The 16,559-nt window shown below is 33.0% G+C and overlaps 1 protein-coding gene across 1 annotated transcript in view; it reads left to right on the top strand.

Moving 5' to 3' along the window:
- The window catches only part of ZCCHC2 (zinc finger CCHC-type containing 2), a 93,034-nt gene that overhangs the window by 39,097 nt on the left and 37,378 nt on the right, over nucleotides 1–16,559 (top strand). The window contains exons 5-9 of the mRNA XM_044682262.1: nucleotides 3,647–3,718; nucleotides 10,862–10,974; nucleotides 12,175–12,269; nucleotides 14,342–14,425; nucleotides 15,626–15,683. Coding sequence (XP_044538197.1) covers nucleotides 3,647–3,718; nucleotides 10,862–10,974; nucleotides 12,175–12,269; nucleotides 14,342–14,425; nucleotides 15,626–15,683 — 422 coding nt within the window. The remainder of the gene's footprint in view (nucleotides 1–3,646; nucleotides 3,719–10,861; nucleotides 10,975–12,174; nucleotides 12,270–14,341; nucleotides 14,426–15,625; nucleotides 15,684–16,559) is intronic.

Below are 16,559 nucleotides of genomic sequence, written 5' to 3' on the forward strand. Positions count from 1 at the left end.
ATCAACTCATATCTTCTCATGTTTCTCTGACAACAACAACATGCTCGTCATTTCTTTAGCATCGCAGGAGAAATAAAGCATTTGTCTTATTTCAGGTTCTTTGCTACTCTGAAATAAATATTATAAATACTTTGATAAATGGGGCTTTTTTTTTATCATAGGCCTCCTAAGCACATATACTTATCAGTGGAATTTCTCTGTCAAAGAAGATGGATGTTTTAGTCACTTTCTTAATATAATTACTCATTAATAGAATTTTTACTGATGTAGGGTTATTATTTGCTTGGCCATCTTAATTGTAACAGACAGTTCTTGTTGGTCAGGAGGGAAAGATGCAGTATTATACTTTCCAGACTCATTTTGTGTTGTTCCTCTCAATATATTTTGTGTTACAGCTAAACTGGCCTGTTAGCCATTTCTTGAATTGAGCATTCTTCTCTATCTTATTGCCTTTGTGTAAGCCATCTTTCATTCCGTTAGTGTTTTCCCTTCCCCCTTAACAATCTTTAGCTTCATTTGAGGCTTAATTCAGGTAACACCATCTTATGCAGAGTTTTTCCTGATCTGCCCAGTTAGAGTTTTCTTCTTTCCTTAGATAATCTTGTATTTATCATAGATCTAGAGTTGGAAGGGACCTCAGAGGCCATCTAACACGGATACCCTCATCTTACAGGTGAGGATCCTGATTTTGTATGTGGACATACCATATCTCCTGTACTTGCCTAGTAGTAAATTGTAAGCTCTTTGAGGTTAGGGACTATGTGCTTAGTATCTGAACGGTACATAGTAGACTTAGAAATGTTTGATTTTAAATTGTTGCACATAAACTTTTGAGCCTGAGCCTTTAAATTATAAGCCATGTGAAGTTTTTTTTAAAACATTTTTGTATTTACATATAACCTTCCCCTAAACTGAAAATCCCTTATGACAAGGCAAAAAGAGTTTAGCAGAAATATGTAACAGTGATCTCCTGGTAAGTATATGCAATATTCTGTCCTAATAATTCTCCAGTTCCATACTATGAGATGGGAAATGTATTTCATTATCTATTTTCTAAGACATTCACTGGTATTTCAGTTAAGAATTCAACTTCCTCTTAGAGGCTGCTAAGTGGTACAGTGGATAGAATACTAGACTTTGGAGTCAGAACTGGAGTTCAAATTCTGCCTCAGTTACTAGCTATGTGATTCTGGTACCGTCTTTGTTTAACTTTTTTTTTTCAGTTTCAATTTCCTTATCTGTAAAATGCAGGTACAGAGAGAACTAAATGATATATATATATATATATATATATAAAGTGCTTTGTAAATGCTAGCAATTATTATCATTTTAGTAATATCATTTATCTGGTGTTTATGTTTTGGGTTTTGCTTATTTCAGTGCATCTAACCCTATAATTCTTTCCATATTTGTCTGAACCATTCATACTTGTCATTCCTTAACTGCACAATAATAATTTATTATATTCTTAGGCCTTCGTTTTTTCATTAATCCCTTCAACCGTTACCACCTGTTTTTTGTTTCCAGTTGTGTGCTATGTAGTATACAGAATTGAGGTCATATAGTTTTTTCTAGCTTTGGCTGAGTTCCAAAAGCTGTTCCGTTTTGGAATCTTGAGGGAAAGAGGCAGTTGACTGGATCTTCTGTAGAGTGCTGCTTTACATATGTTGATAAATGTTTTTTATTTGTTTCTGTCCTTTACCTTCTTGGTTTATATGCTTAGCTATGAGACTTTTGAGTCAAAAGATATGGACGTTAAAGTCACTCTTATTTCTTAACTATAATTTGATATGCCAAGCATGATCGAACTACTTAAAAACTGTTACAGAGCTTGAATACTTTTGAATATATCATGAATAACAATTTGGAATTATGCCTAGAAAATGACCAAAAATCCTTTGATTCAGACATCCCACTGCTAGGCCTATATATCTCAGTGACAAAGACAAAAAGAGGTCCTATACACACTTTAGCTTTGCTTTTTTTGTGGTAGTGGACTGGAGACAAAGTAGAAGACAGTGAGGTAGATTGTGGTACCTGTAGGTAAAGGAATGTTACCCTGCTGTTTTTGTTGGTTTTTTTTTCAAGTCCACTACTAATGCATTGCTGGTGGAGTTGTGAATTGATCTAACCATTCTGGAGAGCAATTTGGAATTATGCTCTATAAAAGAATGCATACCTTTTGATCCAGTATTTCCATCACTGGGTCTGTATCCCAAAGAGATAAAAAAATGGGAAAGGACTTGTTTGTACAAAAATATTTATATGCACCCTTTTTCTGGTGACAAAGAATTGAAAACTAAAGGTTTGCCCCTCAATTGGGGAATGACTGAACAAATTGTGGTATATGATAATGATGGAATACTATTGTACTATAAGGAATGATGAACAGGATGATTTCAGAAAGAGCTGGAAAGACCTACATGAACTGATGCAGAGCAAAATAAGCAGAACCATGTATACATGACTACAGCAATTTAAAACAAAAGGAAAAATGCCCAAATTGAATACTACATTATTATAATTACCAAGGTTAGTCAAAAAGAATTGAGAAAATGTTATATCTCTTCATTGCAAATTTATTATTATTATTATTAGACTATAGATATATAATACTGCATACACTCTCCATACATTGGTTAGTTTTGCCTACCTGGTTCGTAGACCATTACAAAAGGTGGCTCAAGGAAACAAAGAAAATAATAAGAATCTTTTCTTTAAAGGATAAAAAATGCAGTAGTGTGCCTTTTTCTTCACAGCTCCTCTAACATAAACTATTCCCATCTTTTGTCATCTTTGCCAGTTTGTATGGTATGAGGTGAAATCTCATAGTTCTTCTAATTTGTATTTCTCTTACTATTAGTGAGTTGGAGTATATTTTCATGTGGTCATTGTTTGTAATTCTCCTTTTGAAAAGTTCATATCATATCCACTTATGTATTGGGAAATGACTCTTGTTCCATATTTGTGTATGTAAGATGTCATTCTTTTATCATCTCATGCAAAGCTTTTTTTTTCCTACTCAACCATTTTTCTCCTAAGTATTATTATTGGTTTATTTTTTCATACAAAATACTTTTAGTTTTATGGTTTCAAAATTCTCTCATTTTATTTTTAGTGATTTTCTCTGTCCTTTATTGAATTTTTTTCTTTTTTTAAAATGAAAATAAGATACTAAATGAATTCAACTTTTGGTTTCTCATTGTTAAAATTTTGTAGATTCTCATCAAAACAAGCTAAAATATCTCAATACTTTTATGGTTTCACATAATAAAGAGCACATTGTGCTTTGTACCTTTCCTTTGGCAAATAGTCACCTTCACCCTGTTGCCTCAAAAAACATCATTGCTTAGTAGTTGTATGATTTGACTGAGAAGTTTATAAAATTCCAATAAAATATAAAGTGGTATTTTTTCACAAGTCATTTTCTTTTGTGAAACAATATATATAACAAACTTGAGATCTTTTTCTATTGAGATATTTTGAGAAGATATCCATGCAAAGTTGGTTCTTTAAAGATTTGTTTCATTGATGGACTTAATAATATTTTTATATGCCTACTTTTTGTATAGCTTCTGTTTACCCACAACCTTCAAAAAAATTCTGTTGGAAGGAGTAAACATGAAATATGTTTTTTCTTCATCAGGTAAACTGGTCTGATCTTTCTGTAACAACTGTAACAAAAACACACCAAGAACTACAGGAATTCCTTTTAAAGGTATGAGTTTTGAATAAACATAGGTAATGGCCTGCTCAATTTCAATAAAAGCCTTAAACTTAGTGACTACTACTTTATTAAAAAAATAAAATTTTAATTTTAATACAATGATATTAAAGAGGCACATTCTTTCATTTGTTGATATTGATTAGAGCATTGTCTACAGTGTTAATTAAGAGATTTTTTACTTTAAATTTGTTTGTTATATTGTTGAACTTTCTCTCAATAATGGAAATAGTGAAATTTTTATTCTGAAGACAAGCCAAATCCAATTCTATGTCTCTTACTGAAAGTTTGTACTATTAACTTGGGGTACTTGTGAAAAGAATTATTTCCAGGAAATTGTCAACTTCATTTCTACAAAATTTTCCACAAACTTTTTAAAATTTAAAAAAAAAGTCATTGAGAAGACTTTATGTGTACCTTTTACTTCCATCTTCCCCCCAAAAAACTAAAAATTTTGATAGGATTTCTAAGCTATTAAGAAGGAGATAGAGATAAAATATAATTTATTTTTTTAAGATACTCAGAGTTAATCAGATTCTTTTCTTTTTAAAGTTTCAGGGTTTACAAAGCAAAGTTGATCAAGTTCTTGACTGTTAATAGTTTGTCTTTCTGAAGTTGAAGCTTGTTAGTGGTGGGGTGAACAAAAGCATAGGTTGAACCATACTGAGAAATAGATGGTAACCAAGTATAGTCCTGATATGCACATTAGACACATTGTGCCTATATTCAAGTCTGCACACGAAAATGGTTTCTGATGTTTCTGCTACCTTTTCATTTTCAATGAAACCTTTGATGTGTAAGACACACAAATAGGAGATACAAAGATAAAATGAGACCCTCCATCCTCAAAAAGCTTATGACCTGGTATTTGTTTTAATGATTACTTTTTAAATGTTGGATAAATTGGGAGAACAAATAAAAAGTGAATAGAGGAGTTGAGTAAAAATGTCTTTATTATGTGGCCTCAGACACTTCCTAGCTGTGTGACCTGGGCAAGTCACTTAACCCCCATAGCCAAGCCCTTACCACTCTTCTGCCTGAGAACCAATACACAGTATTGATTCTAAGATGGAAGGTAAGGGTTGTTTTTTTAAATGTCTTTATTATTACATATGTGTATATATATACATATATATATATATATTTTTTTTTATCCCTTTTACCTTAATGGCATCTTTATCTCTTATGCTCTTATATTCTGTTTTACACTACAATTATTGTATAGTATTCTGTATATGTGAATGTCTCCGTCTTCTTGCCTTGCCCCTCCTGATTGTAAGCTTCATGCAGACAATGGACTATGTTGTCTTCTCTCTCCACACCTGACTCAACACCTAACACAGTCCTTTGTAGATAGTAGGTATTTAATGAATGAATGTGTAAATTAAATAGTATTTAAAAACAATCCCAGTTGAACATATTGGGACTTTTAAGTGGAGTTAAATTATCTCCTTACAACTGAAAAAAGTTTTAAATTTATATAAGTTTAATTACCAATAAACACTAGCATATTTGGGGCATTAAGGGAAAGAGGCAATAAATATTCAAAGTATTGCTAATAATTTTTGCCTGTTACAGCTGTGCTTCATGTCACTTCCTTATGAATTAATTAACAAGTTGTCAAATTTATATGAGTAAAATTAATCCTTTTGAATAAGTAAAGAGTTAAAAATATAAGCTAAATAGTTTAGGAGGATTAATTGAGAAAACAAAATAAATTTTTCACCATCTCATTTGTCTAAAAGCTTTTATATGTAAAATATTCACTTCCTAGCTATGTGACCCTGGGCAAGTCACTTAACCCCCATTGCTTAGCCCTTACTACTCTTCTGCCTTGGAACCAATACACAGTATCGATTCTAAGACACAATGTAAGGATTTTTTTAAAAAATGTTTTTAATCACTTCTTTATCTTCCACTCCCTCACCCTTACCTCTACCAAGTTGTACAACAGCAACAACAAATTTTCATGCCAAACATATATAGTCAAGGGAAGTAGATCCTCCTTGTTGGCCATTTCCAAAAACATGTATATCTGCATTTTGAGTCATAAATTAACATTTTTAGTGAAGATATCTAGGTCAGAAAGGGGTACTTTGAAACCTTGTACCATATTATAATGTTACCATTTCTCACTGCAATATGCATACATGTTAAGCATAGTATTTGTCAGGTATGGTGCCTTTAAATAGAATGTGATTTCCCTTCTTTATTTTTATATTTATATATATCTGGATTTATGTAGATTTATTATAATGATATAGATATATCTTTATTTACTGAACCTATATCTGAATTATGATTGCTACCCTTTCTTTTTTGTGTTTGCCTGATACATAATGGATTCTGTTCCAGTGCCCATTTTAATTGTGTCTTGTATCATACATTTCTTTTAAATAACATTGAAATTGCTTTATGCTCAGGCACGTCCCAGCTGTGTGACCCTGGGCAAATCACTTGACCCCCATTGCCTACCCTTACCACTCTTCTGCCCTGGAGCCAATACACAGTATTGACTCCAAGATGGAAGGTAAGGGTTTAAAAAAGAAAGAAAAGAAAAAGAAAAAAAATTGCTTTATGATCTATTCTGCTGCTTTCTTCTCATTTATGAATGTGTTCTTCCCTGATCCTGATTTTTAATTTTGTATTAATCCATTTTGTCCTCTTTTATTTTTTCCTCTTTTGCCCTACTTTTGCTTTTTCTCCTTCCCTCCACCCCATTTACAAATAAGGTGACAAAAGAGGAAGTTTGCTTAACAGTTGTGATTTATAAATGGGTGGTATTCCTCTCATTTGCTCCTCTTCTATTCCTTTTTCCCACCTTGATCACTCTTTTTATTCATTTTTTTCTTTCACTACCTTGTTCAAACTCCCTTTTCAACATTGGAGTTTATTTTCTGTCTGTTCCTATTTCCTTGCATTTCTTCAACAGAGAAAGAAAGAGATATTATTCACCTTTCTTATGTCCAGTTTAGGTGAAAATGAAGTCTATGGGATGCTTGTTCCCTCACCACTTTTGTAATTGTATTTTCTTCACTTCATGAACACCCCTATTCTGTGTTTTTTAATCTGGTGCTTTTTTTAGAGTTTTACTGAGGTGTTTGTGGGGAATCTGGGCTCCTCTAGGTCCTACCATACTTGCCACTTTACCTTCCTAATTTAAAAAAAAAATATATAGTTTTGTTATGTCATACAACCTCCTTCTTGGTACTCCTAATTGGATTCCCCATAATGTAGAATCCCTGAAAAATAAAATAACTTTAATGATTGACTGATAGCATATATAACCTTACACTGTTTGTTTAAAAAAGAATGAATGCACTGTAATATAGTACTAACTTCGTTGAGTGTTTTCTCTGTTATTTTTTAATGTTTTCTTCATTTATAGCTAGTTATTTGTTTAATATGTTGGTTCTGCTAAGTTCACTCTGTATCACGTTATACATTATCTTCCTACATTTCTTTATTTTTGGTATTCCTAACCTAATAATAGTTCTTTATGTTATATATTGCCTTTTCAAAAAGCATTCTCCTAAACATTGTGAAAGTTTGGTTTCATGTTTTTGCTATTACAAATAATACAGAAGGTCATTTCTTATAGTAATTTTTCTTGGAATATAATACCAACAGTCCAATTACTCAATCCAAATGAGTTATCGAGCATTTATTTAGTAAGTTAGGTTCCAGGCACTGGTTTAAAGAGTGGAGATACATAGGCAAAAACCATGGTAGTTGCTTCAGATTTTCTATCCTAATGGAGAAAATAAAATCTAAAAAACTATATACATATAAAATATGTCCTATATAAATGTAAGATAATCTCAGATGAGAAATACTAGCAGTGGGGTGCAAGGAAGATGGAATGCAGAAGGCCTTTTGCTAATATTGGGTTTATATAACTCAATAACTTTTCTTCAAAGATTCCAGATGTTTTAAGGGATTAGACCAGTTCACAGCTTGGCCAGCAGTGGATTTTTTTTTTTGCCTGTTTTCCTATATCCCCAACAGCACTAATTATAAAAATACAATAATCATAACTAGCTATATATAGTGTTTTAAGATTAAAGTACAAAGTGCTTTTAAAATATCTTATTTTATCATGAATAATCGTGTGAGGTGAATGCTATTATTATTCTCATTTCACAAATGAGAAAACTGATGCAAACAGGTTGTGATTTGCCCGGAGTCACAACGCTAGGTTAAAATTTGGCCTCAGACACTTCTAGCTGTGTGACACTGGGCAAGTCACTTAATCTCTATTGAATAGCCCTTTCTGCTCTTCTGCCTTGGAACCAATACACAGTGACTCTTAAGACGAAAGGTAAGGATTTAAATTTAAAAAAAAAATTTTTTTTAATACTACATATTTCCACAGTATTTATATAATGTACTAAATGATTCACAAAACTCAAATCTCTTCTGAAGGTTACCTGGTAAAAGACCTTTTTGTTTAATATTAGAGCTTTACAACAAGTTTCATATTTTTTTAATGTTTTTTAATATTTTTTTAAACTACAAGATAAGTTATTGTAGTGAGCATCCTTTTTATGTTACCTGAAATGTTCAACAAAATTTAACACTTCCCAGTGATCAGTTGTAGCCTGTGATTGATAAGGAAGGACAAATAAATGTATAAAAGTAGAAGCACTAAACATTTCCTTTATAAACTACAATTCAACAAGTGGGAATTAATATAAAGACAAAAGCAAAGAAATTAGATCTAAATAGAAATGTAATGGCATCCTAAATAGTGATTAGGTCAAAGAACAGCACAGAAATAATGAATACTGTTATAATGAATTTCTGGGACAAGATAGATACCACTTTGAGTGACAAGATCGTCAGTTGGAGACCTCAGAATGTACCCAGGTACCGTGAGCCAGGGCCAAAAGTCAGTTGGAGCCAACCCTATAAATACCACCATCATGCACAGCATAAGACAGCTTATTCTGGAGCAATCTTGGGTGGTGGGAAGTTCGAGAGAGGGAGGGTAGGCCCTATATCTGCAATTCATCTTCCTTGGCCTGAGAGACCTAGAGAGCTATTATATCTACCATCAATAGAGCTGAGAGAGAGCAGTACCACTGTCATTCAAGATCATCAACAGCCTTCCTTTTTCTTTGGCTTGGCTCCGGTCAAGTCAAGCCAGAGTTAGTGAGAGGGTGAAGAATCTCCAGCCTCTACTTGATCCAGCAACCTCTGTAGCAGGGGTCAGCAACCTTTTTGGCCATGAGAGCCATAAACGCCACATTTTTTAAAATGTAATTTCGTGAGAGCCGTACAGTGCTCACAGTGGGTGCTCCTGTAACAGTGCCTGAAAAAAAAAATGGACTTTATGGCTCCTGCAGAAAGAACCATACGTTGCCGACCCCTGCTCTATAGGTTTGATCATCTCCTTAGACAATTAGCAATAGCATTCCCAGATCCTCTATCCTTTCTCTTGTTCCTAACCCTGTTAAGCCAGAATTAAATACAATTGTTTGATACCAAGTCAAAGATTGAAGTACCTTTCCTGAGTGGTGAATATATCTAAAGCCATAAGGAAGGGGAAGATAGTAATGCAGTAAGACTCATAGTGTTATCCAGTCAGTGCATTAAGAGCCCATATCAACATTCAAACCAACCCCAGGTTGAGGAACTAGAGAAGCTGACTACACACACAACTTCTCAGTGGTTCCCTGCCTGAGTAAGTGTTGAAAGGAGACAGTTTGGCCGGCTCAGTCCAGCAGAGTCTGTCAGGTGGGAGAGGCATAGCCCTCCTATTAGTAGCACTCACACAGAGGTCAGTATGTGTGTGTTCTCTCTCCCCATTCCAGTCTTCTTTTTTAACAATACCTGTGAAAAAGAATGCTAATACAAAAACTTAATAATTCTAGGATGCAACTTAAAACAGTTCTCAAGAAAAACTTATCTTGAAATTTTATAATAGAGAGGATTAAAGAATTGAATATGCAATTTGAAAAATCAGATGGATCAATAAATAAAATAATAAACAAAAAAAGAAAATATCCTAGAAATATAAGAAAAAAGGTAAACAATTTCTGTAGAAACAACTAATTGAAACAAAAACCTGGGTCTCTAAAAAGAGTAATAAAATTGATAAACCTTTATCTACATGCAGAAGAGGAAGGAAAATCAAAACGCAAAAAAAGTCAAACTTGATAAAATAATAATAATAGCTAACATCTATACAGTGCTTACTTATGTGCCAAAGACTTTAACAGTTATTATTTTATTTAATCTTCACAACAACTTTGGGAGGTAGACTCTATTATTATCTCCATTATACAGATGAGGAAACTGAGGTGGTGAGGGGACTTGTTTATTAACACTCATTCACTCAGTATCTGAAGCTTAGTTTAAACTCAGATTTTCCTGATTTCCAGGACCAGCATTTTATCCACTTTACCATCTATTGGAGTAACTACCTCCAATAGAAAGAATTCTCAAAACTAACTATATGCCAGCCACACTGGGAATTTTAGGATTACTTGCAATAATATGGAATATACCCACATTAACTAACCATGGATATGGATGTATGATCTCATTCTCAAAAAAATGAAAATTGAAAAAAACATAAAGGAATGAACAGGGAAAGTAGAAATCAAGAAATGGCCATACTATAAAGGCACTATTAAAACTTCATTGTCCAGAATAAACTCTGAGCAGTAAATATTTAAAGTTATAATTTGGCTATTTTAAGCATATTTTATGATGCTTCAAAAATTTGTGGGAATGTAAATAGTTGAAAATCATAGATGGTACACCGTAATGATGAACAACTGTGAAAGACTTTGCTATTCTGATCAGTATAATGATCTAAGACAATTCTGAAGGATTTAGAATAAAAAATGCTCTCTAGCCTCCAGAAAGAACTGATGTTGTTCCAGCGCTATAGCCTGAAGCATGGCTTTTTCATTTTCTTTGTTTCTTGTCCCCTGCTCTCCTTTTTTGGCAACATGGCTAACCTGGAAGTGTATTTTGCATGATAGATGTGTTCTTGATCTCTCATTGCTTACCTTCTCAATGGGTGGGCCAGGAGAGGGAGTTTCTTGATATTTAGTATTACACAAAAAACCTTCCTTTTTATATGTCTTTTTTACATGTGAGAATTTTTATTATTTATTCATCTAGCTTCCAAAGGAACTGTCTTCAGAAACTTTTGACAAAACAATTTTGCGAGCACTAAATCAAGGGTCTCAAAAAAGAGAAGAACGGCGACACCCTGACCTAGAGCCAATCCTAAGGTAACAAGCTGCCTGAAAAAAGTCTTATTAAGCAGAATTGTTACTCAAAGTAACAGATTATCATGAAAATACTAGAATTAGTTACTAAAGAAGGATGTTTCTGTGTAGCTCCTTAAAATAGGTTATGTTGGGGATTTTTTAGATATCCTCCCTAGATGAAAAGAAAATCAACTTTGCTTTTTTCATTATGTTTAACATGCTGATTCTGAGGCAGTTACTAATCAAAATATTTAAGAAAAGTCTTTAATATTGTCCTATATGAAGTGTTTTTGAGAGGAAGGTAACATATTTCATATTCTTAACTGTCACAAGTGATTGAAAGTTTATACTCAGAATCATTAGAAACAATAAAATTGTAGTACATAATACTATGTTTAAAATAAACAAATTTATATATAAATTGTTAATGGAATATGACTTTCCTATAATTTGTTAGATTATTAATTTGTTCAAGCTGCTTTGCATGTCATTCTGAAATTTTATTCTTCAATTTTTAATATTCTTGTAAAAATACATATTTTAAGTCAGGAAATTCTACTTTCTGTGACACCTGTGTTCATGTTGTTTATGTTCATGTTCAAGACAAGTTTCATGCAATTTTGAAAACTTAAGCCTCCAGCAATGGAGAGAAAATGATTTTCAAAAGAAGAGAATGAAGCTAATAATTTACTAGTCTTACCTTTCCCTAAATAGTTTCAATTTCTTTACTTTTCCTCTTAGAGCTTATGTTTTAATTGTTTTTCTTGCTTGCTTATCATGCATATCACTTAATTTTTGGAGGCTGCAGCTCTAGGGTTTACATAGAAATGAAATTATTAATTAATGCATATTTTATATAAATGTTAACATAATTCTTTGTAAGAATAAACTGTTAATTCATGCATGTGGTCCATTATGACATCAAGATTTTTTCAATTATCTTTATGAATGGTCATTTTTCTTTTAGCTTCATTTCTTATCTGTAAATGTGTCAGACATTAAAATTTATCACCAAATTTTATCAACACTTAAAGCCTTCAAGTATATCACGAAAACTATTCTTACATAAACCCTTCATTGGGCTGACCTCAATAGGGGCAAGTATCTAATTCTAGGACTCCTTTAGTGTTTGTGTATTAACCTGGATAGGATTTTGTTCTAAAGTGATGGTAATATAATTTATTATACACAAGGTCATTCTGTTCTCTTTTTTATATGCAGGCAGCTATTTTCAGCTTCTTCACAAGCCTTTCTACAGAGTCAAAAAGTACACAACTTCTTTCAATCCATATCATCAGAATCTTTGCACAGTCTCAGTAAGAAGTTTTATTGTTGATTATGTTTCCTTTTAGTTTTTATTTTGTCATTTTACTTTATTTCACCTCCTCATCAGATTTAGTAAGATTTGAATGGAATCAAGTATCAATAATGTGTGCACTATTATCTAGGTTATAGAACACAGTATTCCTTAACATTAATTTGTTTTGCCATTGATTAGTTGATAGACGATCTATTTTGTTTCCAGTTTTTTGCTATCCCCAAAAGTACCGCCATAAATATTTTGGTGAATATAAGGACTTTCTTTTTATCTGTGGCCTCCTTGAGTTAGAGTTATATTCATTTTAGTGCTTTATTTGCTTTTTCTAAATTCCAAGTATTCAAATTGCTTTCCAAAATGGTTGTACTAATTCACAGTTCTACCAACAATGTACCAGTGTGTCTGTCTTCCCAGAACCCTTCTAACATTTCTTCTTCCCATCTTTTAGGGTGTGTGGCAGAATGTCATGGTTGTTTTGATTTACATTTCTCTCATTACTAGTAATTTGGACCGTTCTTTCTTGTAGTTGTTAATACTTTTCAGGTCTTGGAACTGTTCATATCCTTTTTCTCCTTAAATATTGGGGAATGATGTTTGGTCTTATAGCTTTCTAGGATTTAGTAGTTAAAGCATAGTTAAATTGGAACAGATGGGTGGAGACAGTAGGTTGTAAAAAGCTAGTGAATCAACTTTCACGTATTTGAATTTCTATAGATAGGAAGCAGACAGAGAACCTCTGGTTTGTAATGTTTAGTCCAAAAATTATATTAAGGCAACTAAGTAAGAGATATGAATTTGTATTTTTCTATATGAAATTATAAATACTTCATTGTATAATGAACAAGAGGATTGTAGAAACTGTACTTTGCTTCCATATTTTTTTAAAGAAATCAGTATTAAATTTACCAAGGTAGCAACAAAATTGCCCTATATATTATCTCTTTCTGAACAACTTCTTTATATGTTTACTTGTGTGTATTTTTACAATATTTTGTTAATGCTTTTTTCACTCTTTTCTAGTCTCCCCCCACTAAACCCTCCCTTGTAACAAGTTAGCATATTGCAGTATAACAAATCAACACATTGGTATAACTGAAAATCGGTTTCTAAAAATGTTAAGTCTCATTCTGTTCTTCTGTCATTTTTCTCTAAAGGAATAGAAAGCATGCTACCATTACTGTGTGCATAGTAATTTGATAGCAAGCAAAATAATTTCACTCTATTAGTTACTGTAAGTCTTCCCAGGTTTCTCTGAATCCATACTATATGTTATTTCTTAGGGTAAGTGCTTAGACCTGTGCCCTCAGTGGTGTAGGGAACTCCCTGGTGTAAAAACTCCTTCTGCCAGTGCAAGTGTGTGCATTCTCTGCAGTGAGTCTTTCCTGAATTTGCTAGACTGTTGATAGGCTAAGTAACTTACCCTGGGATGCATGCCCAGTGTATGTTGGAATCAAGACCTGACCATGTCTGGCCCTCTGTCCACCACGCCCATCATCCCTGTCTGTTTCTTACAGCATAGTAATGTTCTACCACATTCACCTAATGTCTTCTGTCTAGCCATTCCCCAATTGATAGACACTCATTCTGTTTGTGATTATTTGGCAAAAACACAGTGTAATAGTTTCCTTCTCTGTCTTTGACCTCCTTACTTATTGTACCCGGTGGTGTCACTAATTGACAGCATGTATGCAGATACTGAAGTGTATAGAGCTTGAGTGACTTGTCTTTGCTAGCTCAAGCAAGTACATATATCAGACAGTCTCCAGAGTCCATGTTCGGAACTTTAACCACTATGCCCCACTCCTTAAATTACCCTCAAATTACCTGAGGGCAGAAAAGCATTCTTAAGCCAGTTTGTATACAACGTTAAATTCCAAGATAGCATAGAACATTTTTAAATGATTGTTATCACCAATAGAAATTTATTTTGACTTTTATTCCTTCTTTATCTTTCTATATCTCTATCCCCAGGCAGAATTTGTAGTTATTTATGTCTATAGAAACCTAGTTTCTTTAAAAAAAAGGTCTAATTTTCTTAAAACATTTCATGGAATTGTTTATTTCCTGCAGGTAATTTGCAGTCTTCTTTGAAGGCATCTAAAATACCAGAACACTTAAAGGAAGATAGTTCTGAAGCTTCAAGTCAGGAGGAAGGTGGGTAACACTTAAGTGATTGTCTTATTTTTTGGTGGAAATTGAGTCTGGCTCCAAGGAGTGAGTTTTTAAAAGTAACAAGCATCTTATAAGTTTAACATCTCTGGTTCAGAAGATTGATTGCCAAGTGTAGAAAATGTGAAAGCTTAGAAAAGAAATTGAATTTAAATTAGCAGTGGAGGATATAAAGAAAAGCAAAGAAAAAGCCCTAATAGCTAACACTCATATAGGGCTTTAAGGTTTGCAGTGTGCTTTTCATGTTTGCTTATTTGAGTCTTGCAACAACCATAGTTAGGAGTTTTATGTAGTGGTATTTTTATTTTACATAGGAAAAAACCAAGACTTAGTTTGTGATTTGCCAGTTGTTACCTGTTTAGTGAGTGTTAAAGGAAGTTTGAACACAGATCTTTTCTGACTGGCCCTTTTCCCACTACTTCATTTTGCCTTTGGAAATTTTAATTGTCCTTCTCATGATACATCTTCTCTGATTGTTTATTAGTTGGGCTCGGGGGTATATAAATGTTAGCTTTTCCCAGAAATTTAAAACTTTGAAATATCCAGTCTTGAGGTACAGTAGTAGGGCCTGTGTATCTGTATAGGGCTATGTTCTAAGACCTACCATGAATGACTGAAACTGCAGAATATGTGAATGCCTGTTGTTGACCATGGATAACCAAATCACTGGATACAAGCGCACACAATTGCTATCAGCACCACTACTCTTGCACTTTGGGGCTATTTTTACAGTAAATAAGGACTCTTAAACAAAGTCACTGTAATACAGCTATAACAAAAGCAATCAGTGAGAACCCTAAAGGCAAACTAGAGGAAAGCTTTGCATGGGAGGAAGGTAGGGACAAAGGGAGATGAGTCATGTACTGGGCTGGCAGATTTTTATCATGTTATATAGCCTGTCCTGGCTAGGCAAGTGGTTTGAAACTTATTACCATTTATTTTTTATTTTCTGGAATTTTCCAGTTTTTTTTCCTGCAGTTAACCTTGGGTAACAGATACCAAATCATCAGATATAGGGGCACAACTGCATATTGATCATAATAGATCGCTATACTTAGAAAATGGAGTTGTTTCTGCTCTCTTGACCATGTGACTGAAATTATCTGTTTCTTCCTATCATCGATCATTGATGGAGCACTTAGTGTCAGTTACTAATGAATTTTTTGTTGTTTTTTTTCCTCTTAGAAGTTTTACAACATACAACAATCCACAAGAAACATACTGGAAAAGGTCCTATGATGAAGTAAGTATTTGAATTGACGCATTTAAAAATCACAGAATACTGATTAAAGGTACATAGGAAAACTATATTTAAAAAATTAGTCATTATTAATAATAATATTTTATTTGGAGCAAAAGTGTTTGCTGTGTGTACGTAGTATTTTCACAATTCTAAAAAGCATAATTTAGATTATTTTTCTTTCTTAGGACTATGACACTGTTTCCATCTCAGCTTCTCAATAGTGACATGATGCTCTGATTTTTTTCCCTAATAGTTAAACTTAGAGGAAAGTAGCTTCTAAATTTAAATGCATTCCTACTCTACATAACCATTTCCCTAATCTTGTAGTAATTGAGAGGAAGTTTACAGGCTTTCTAATCTTGTTTGACAATTCAAAAGCCTAAATGGCAGTTACTTATGTAATCTTTAAAGCTGATTTAGATCTAAACTATTTCATCTTCAGATGAAGAAACAATTGTAATAGTACATAAACAACTTATCTAAGGTCATATAGCTAGTCATTGGCCAAAGAACTTAGTTCCATATTCTATTGTTACAGTTATGATAGATATAATATAAGTTATAATATCTAAATCTAGCCATGGGTTAGGCAGTTAATTTTTTTTTCTAGGAATGTACCTTCATTAAAATTTCAAAATTGCCAAATTTTCTAATGTGTACTTTGAATTTTATTGATATGATGGGAGACTGAATAGTCTCAAAATATAAGAACTAGGAAAGGGTTTAACAAACATGCTTTGGATGTAGACAACTTTTAAATAAAACTGCTTCATTTTTAGATTAGAATGATGAAAAATTGCTGTGGTCTCAGGAGATCTGGATTTGAGTTGTTCTTGTTGTGGATGCTAACTGTCCCTGTTAACTTTACAAGACATT

This window comes from Gracilinanus agilis, chromosome 1 (genome assembly GCF_016433145.1).
Source record: "Gracilinanus agilis isolate LMUSP501 chromosome 1, AgileGrace, whole genome shotgun sequence".
Classification (NCBI taxonomy): Eukaryota; Metazoa; Chordata; class Mammalia; order Didelphimorphia; family Didelphidae; genus Gracilinanus; species Gracilinanus agilis.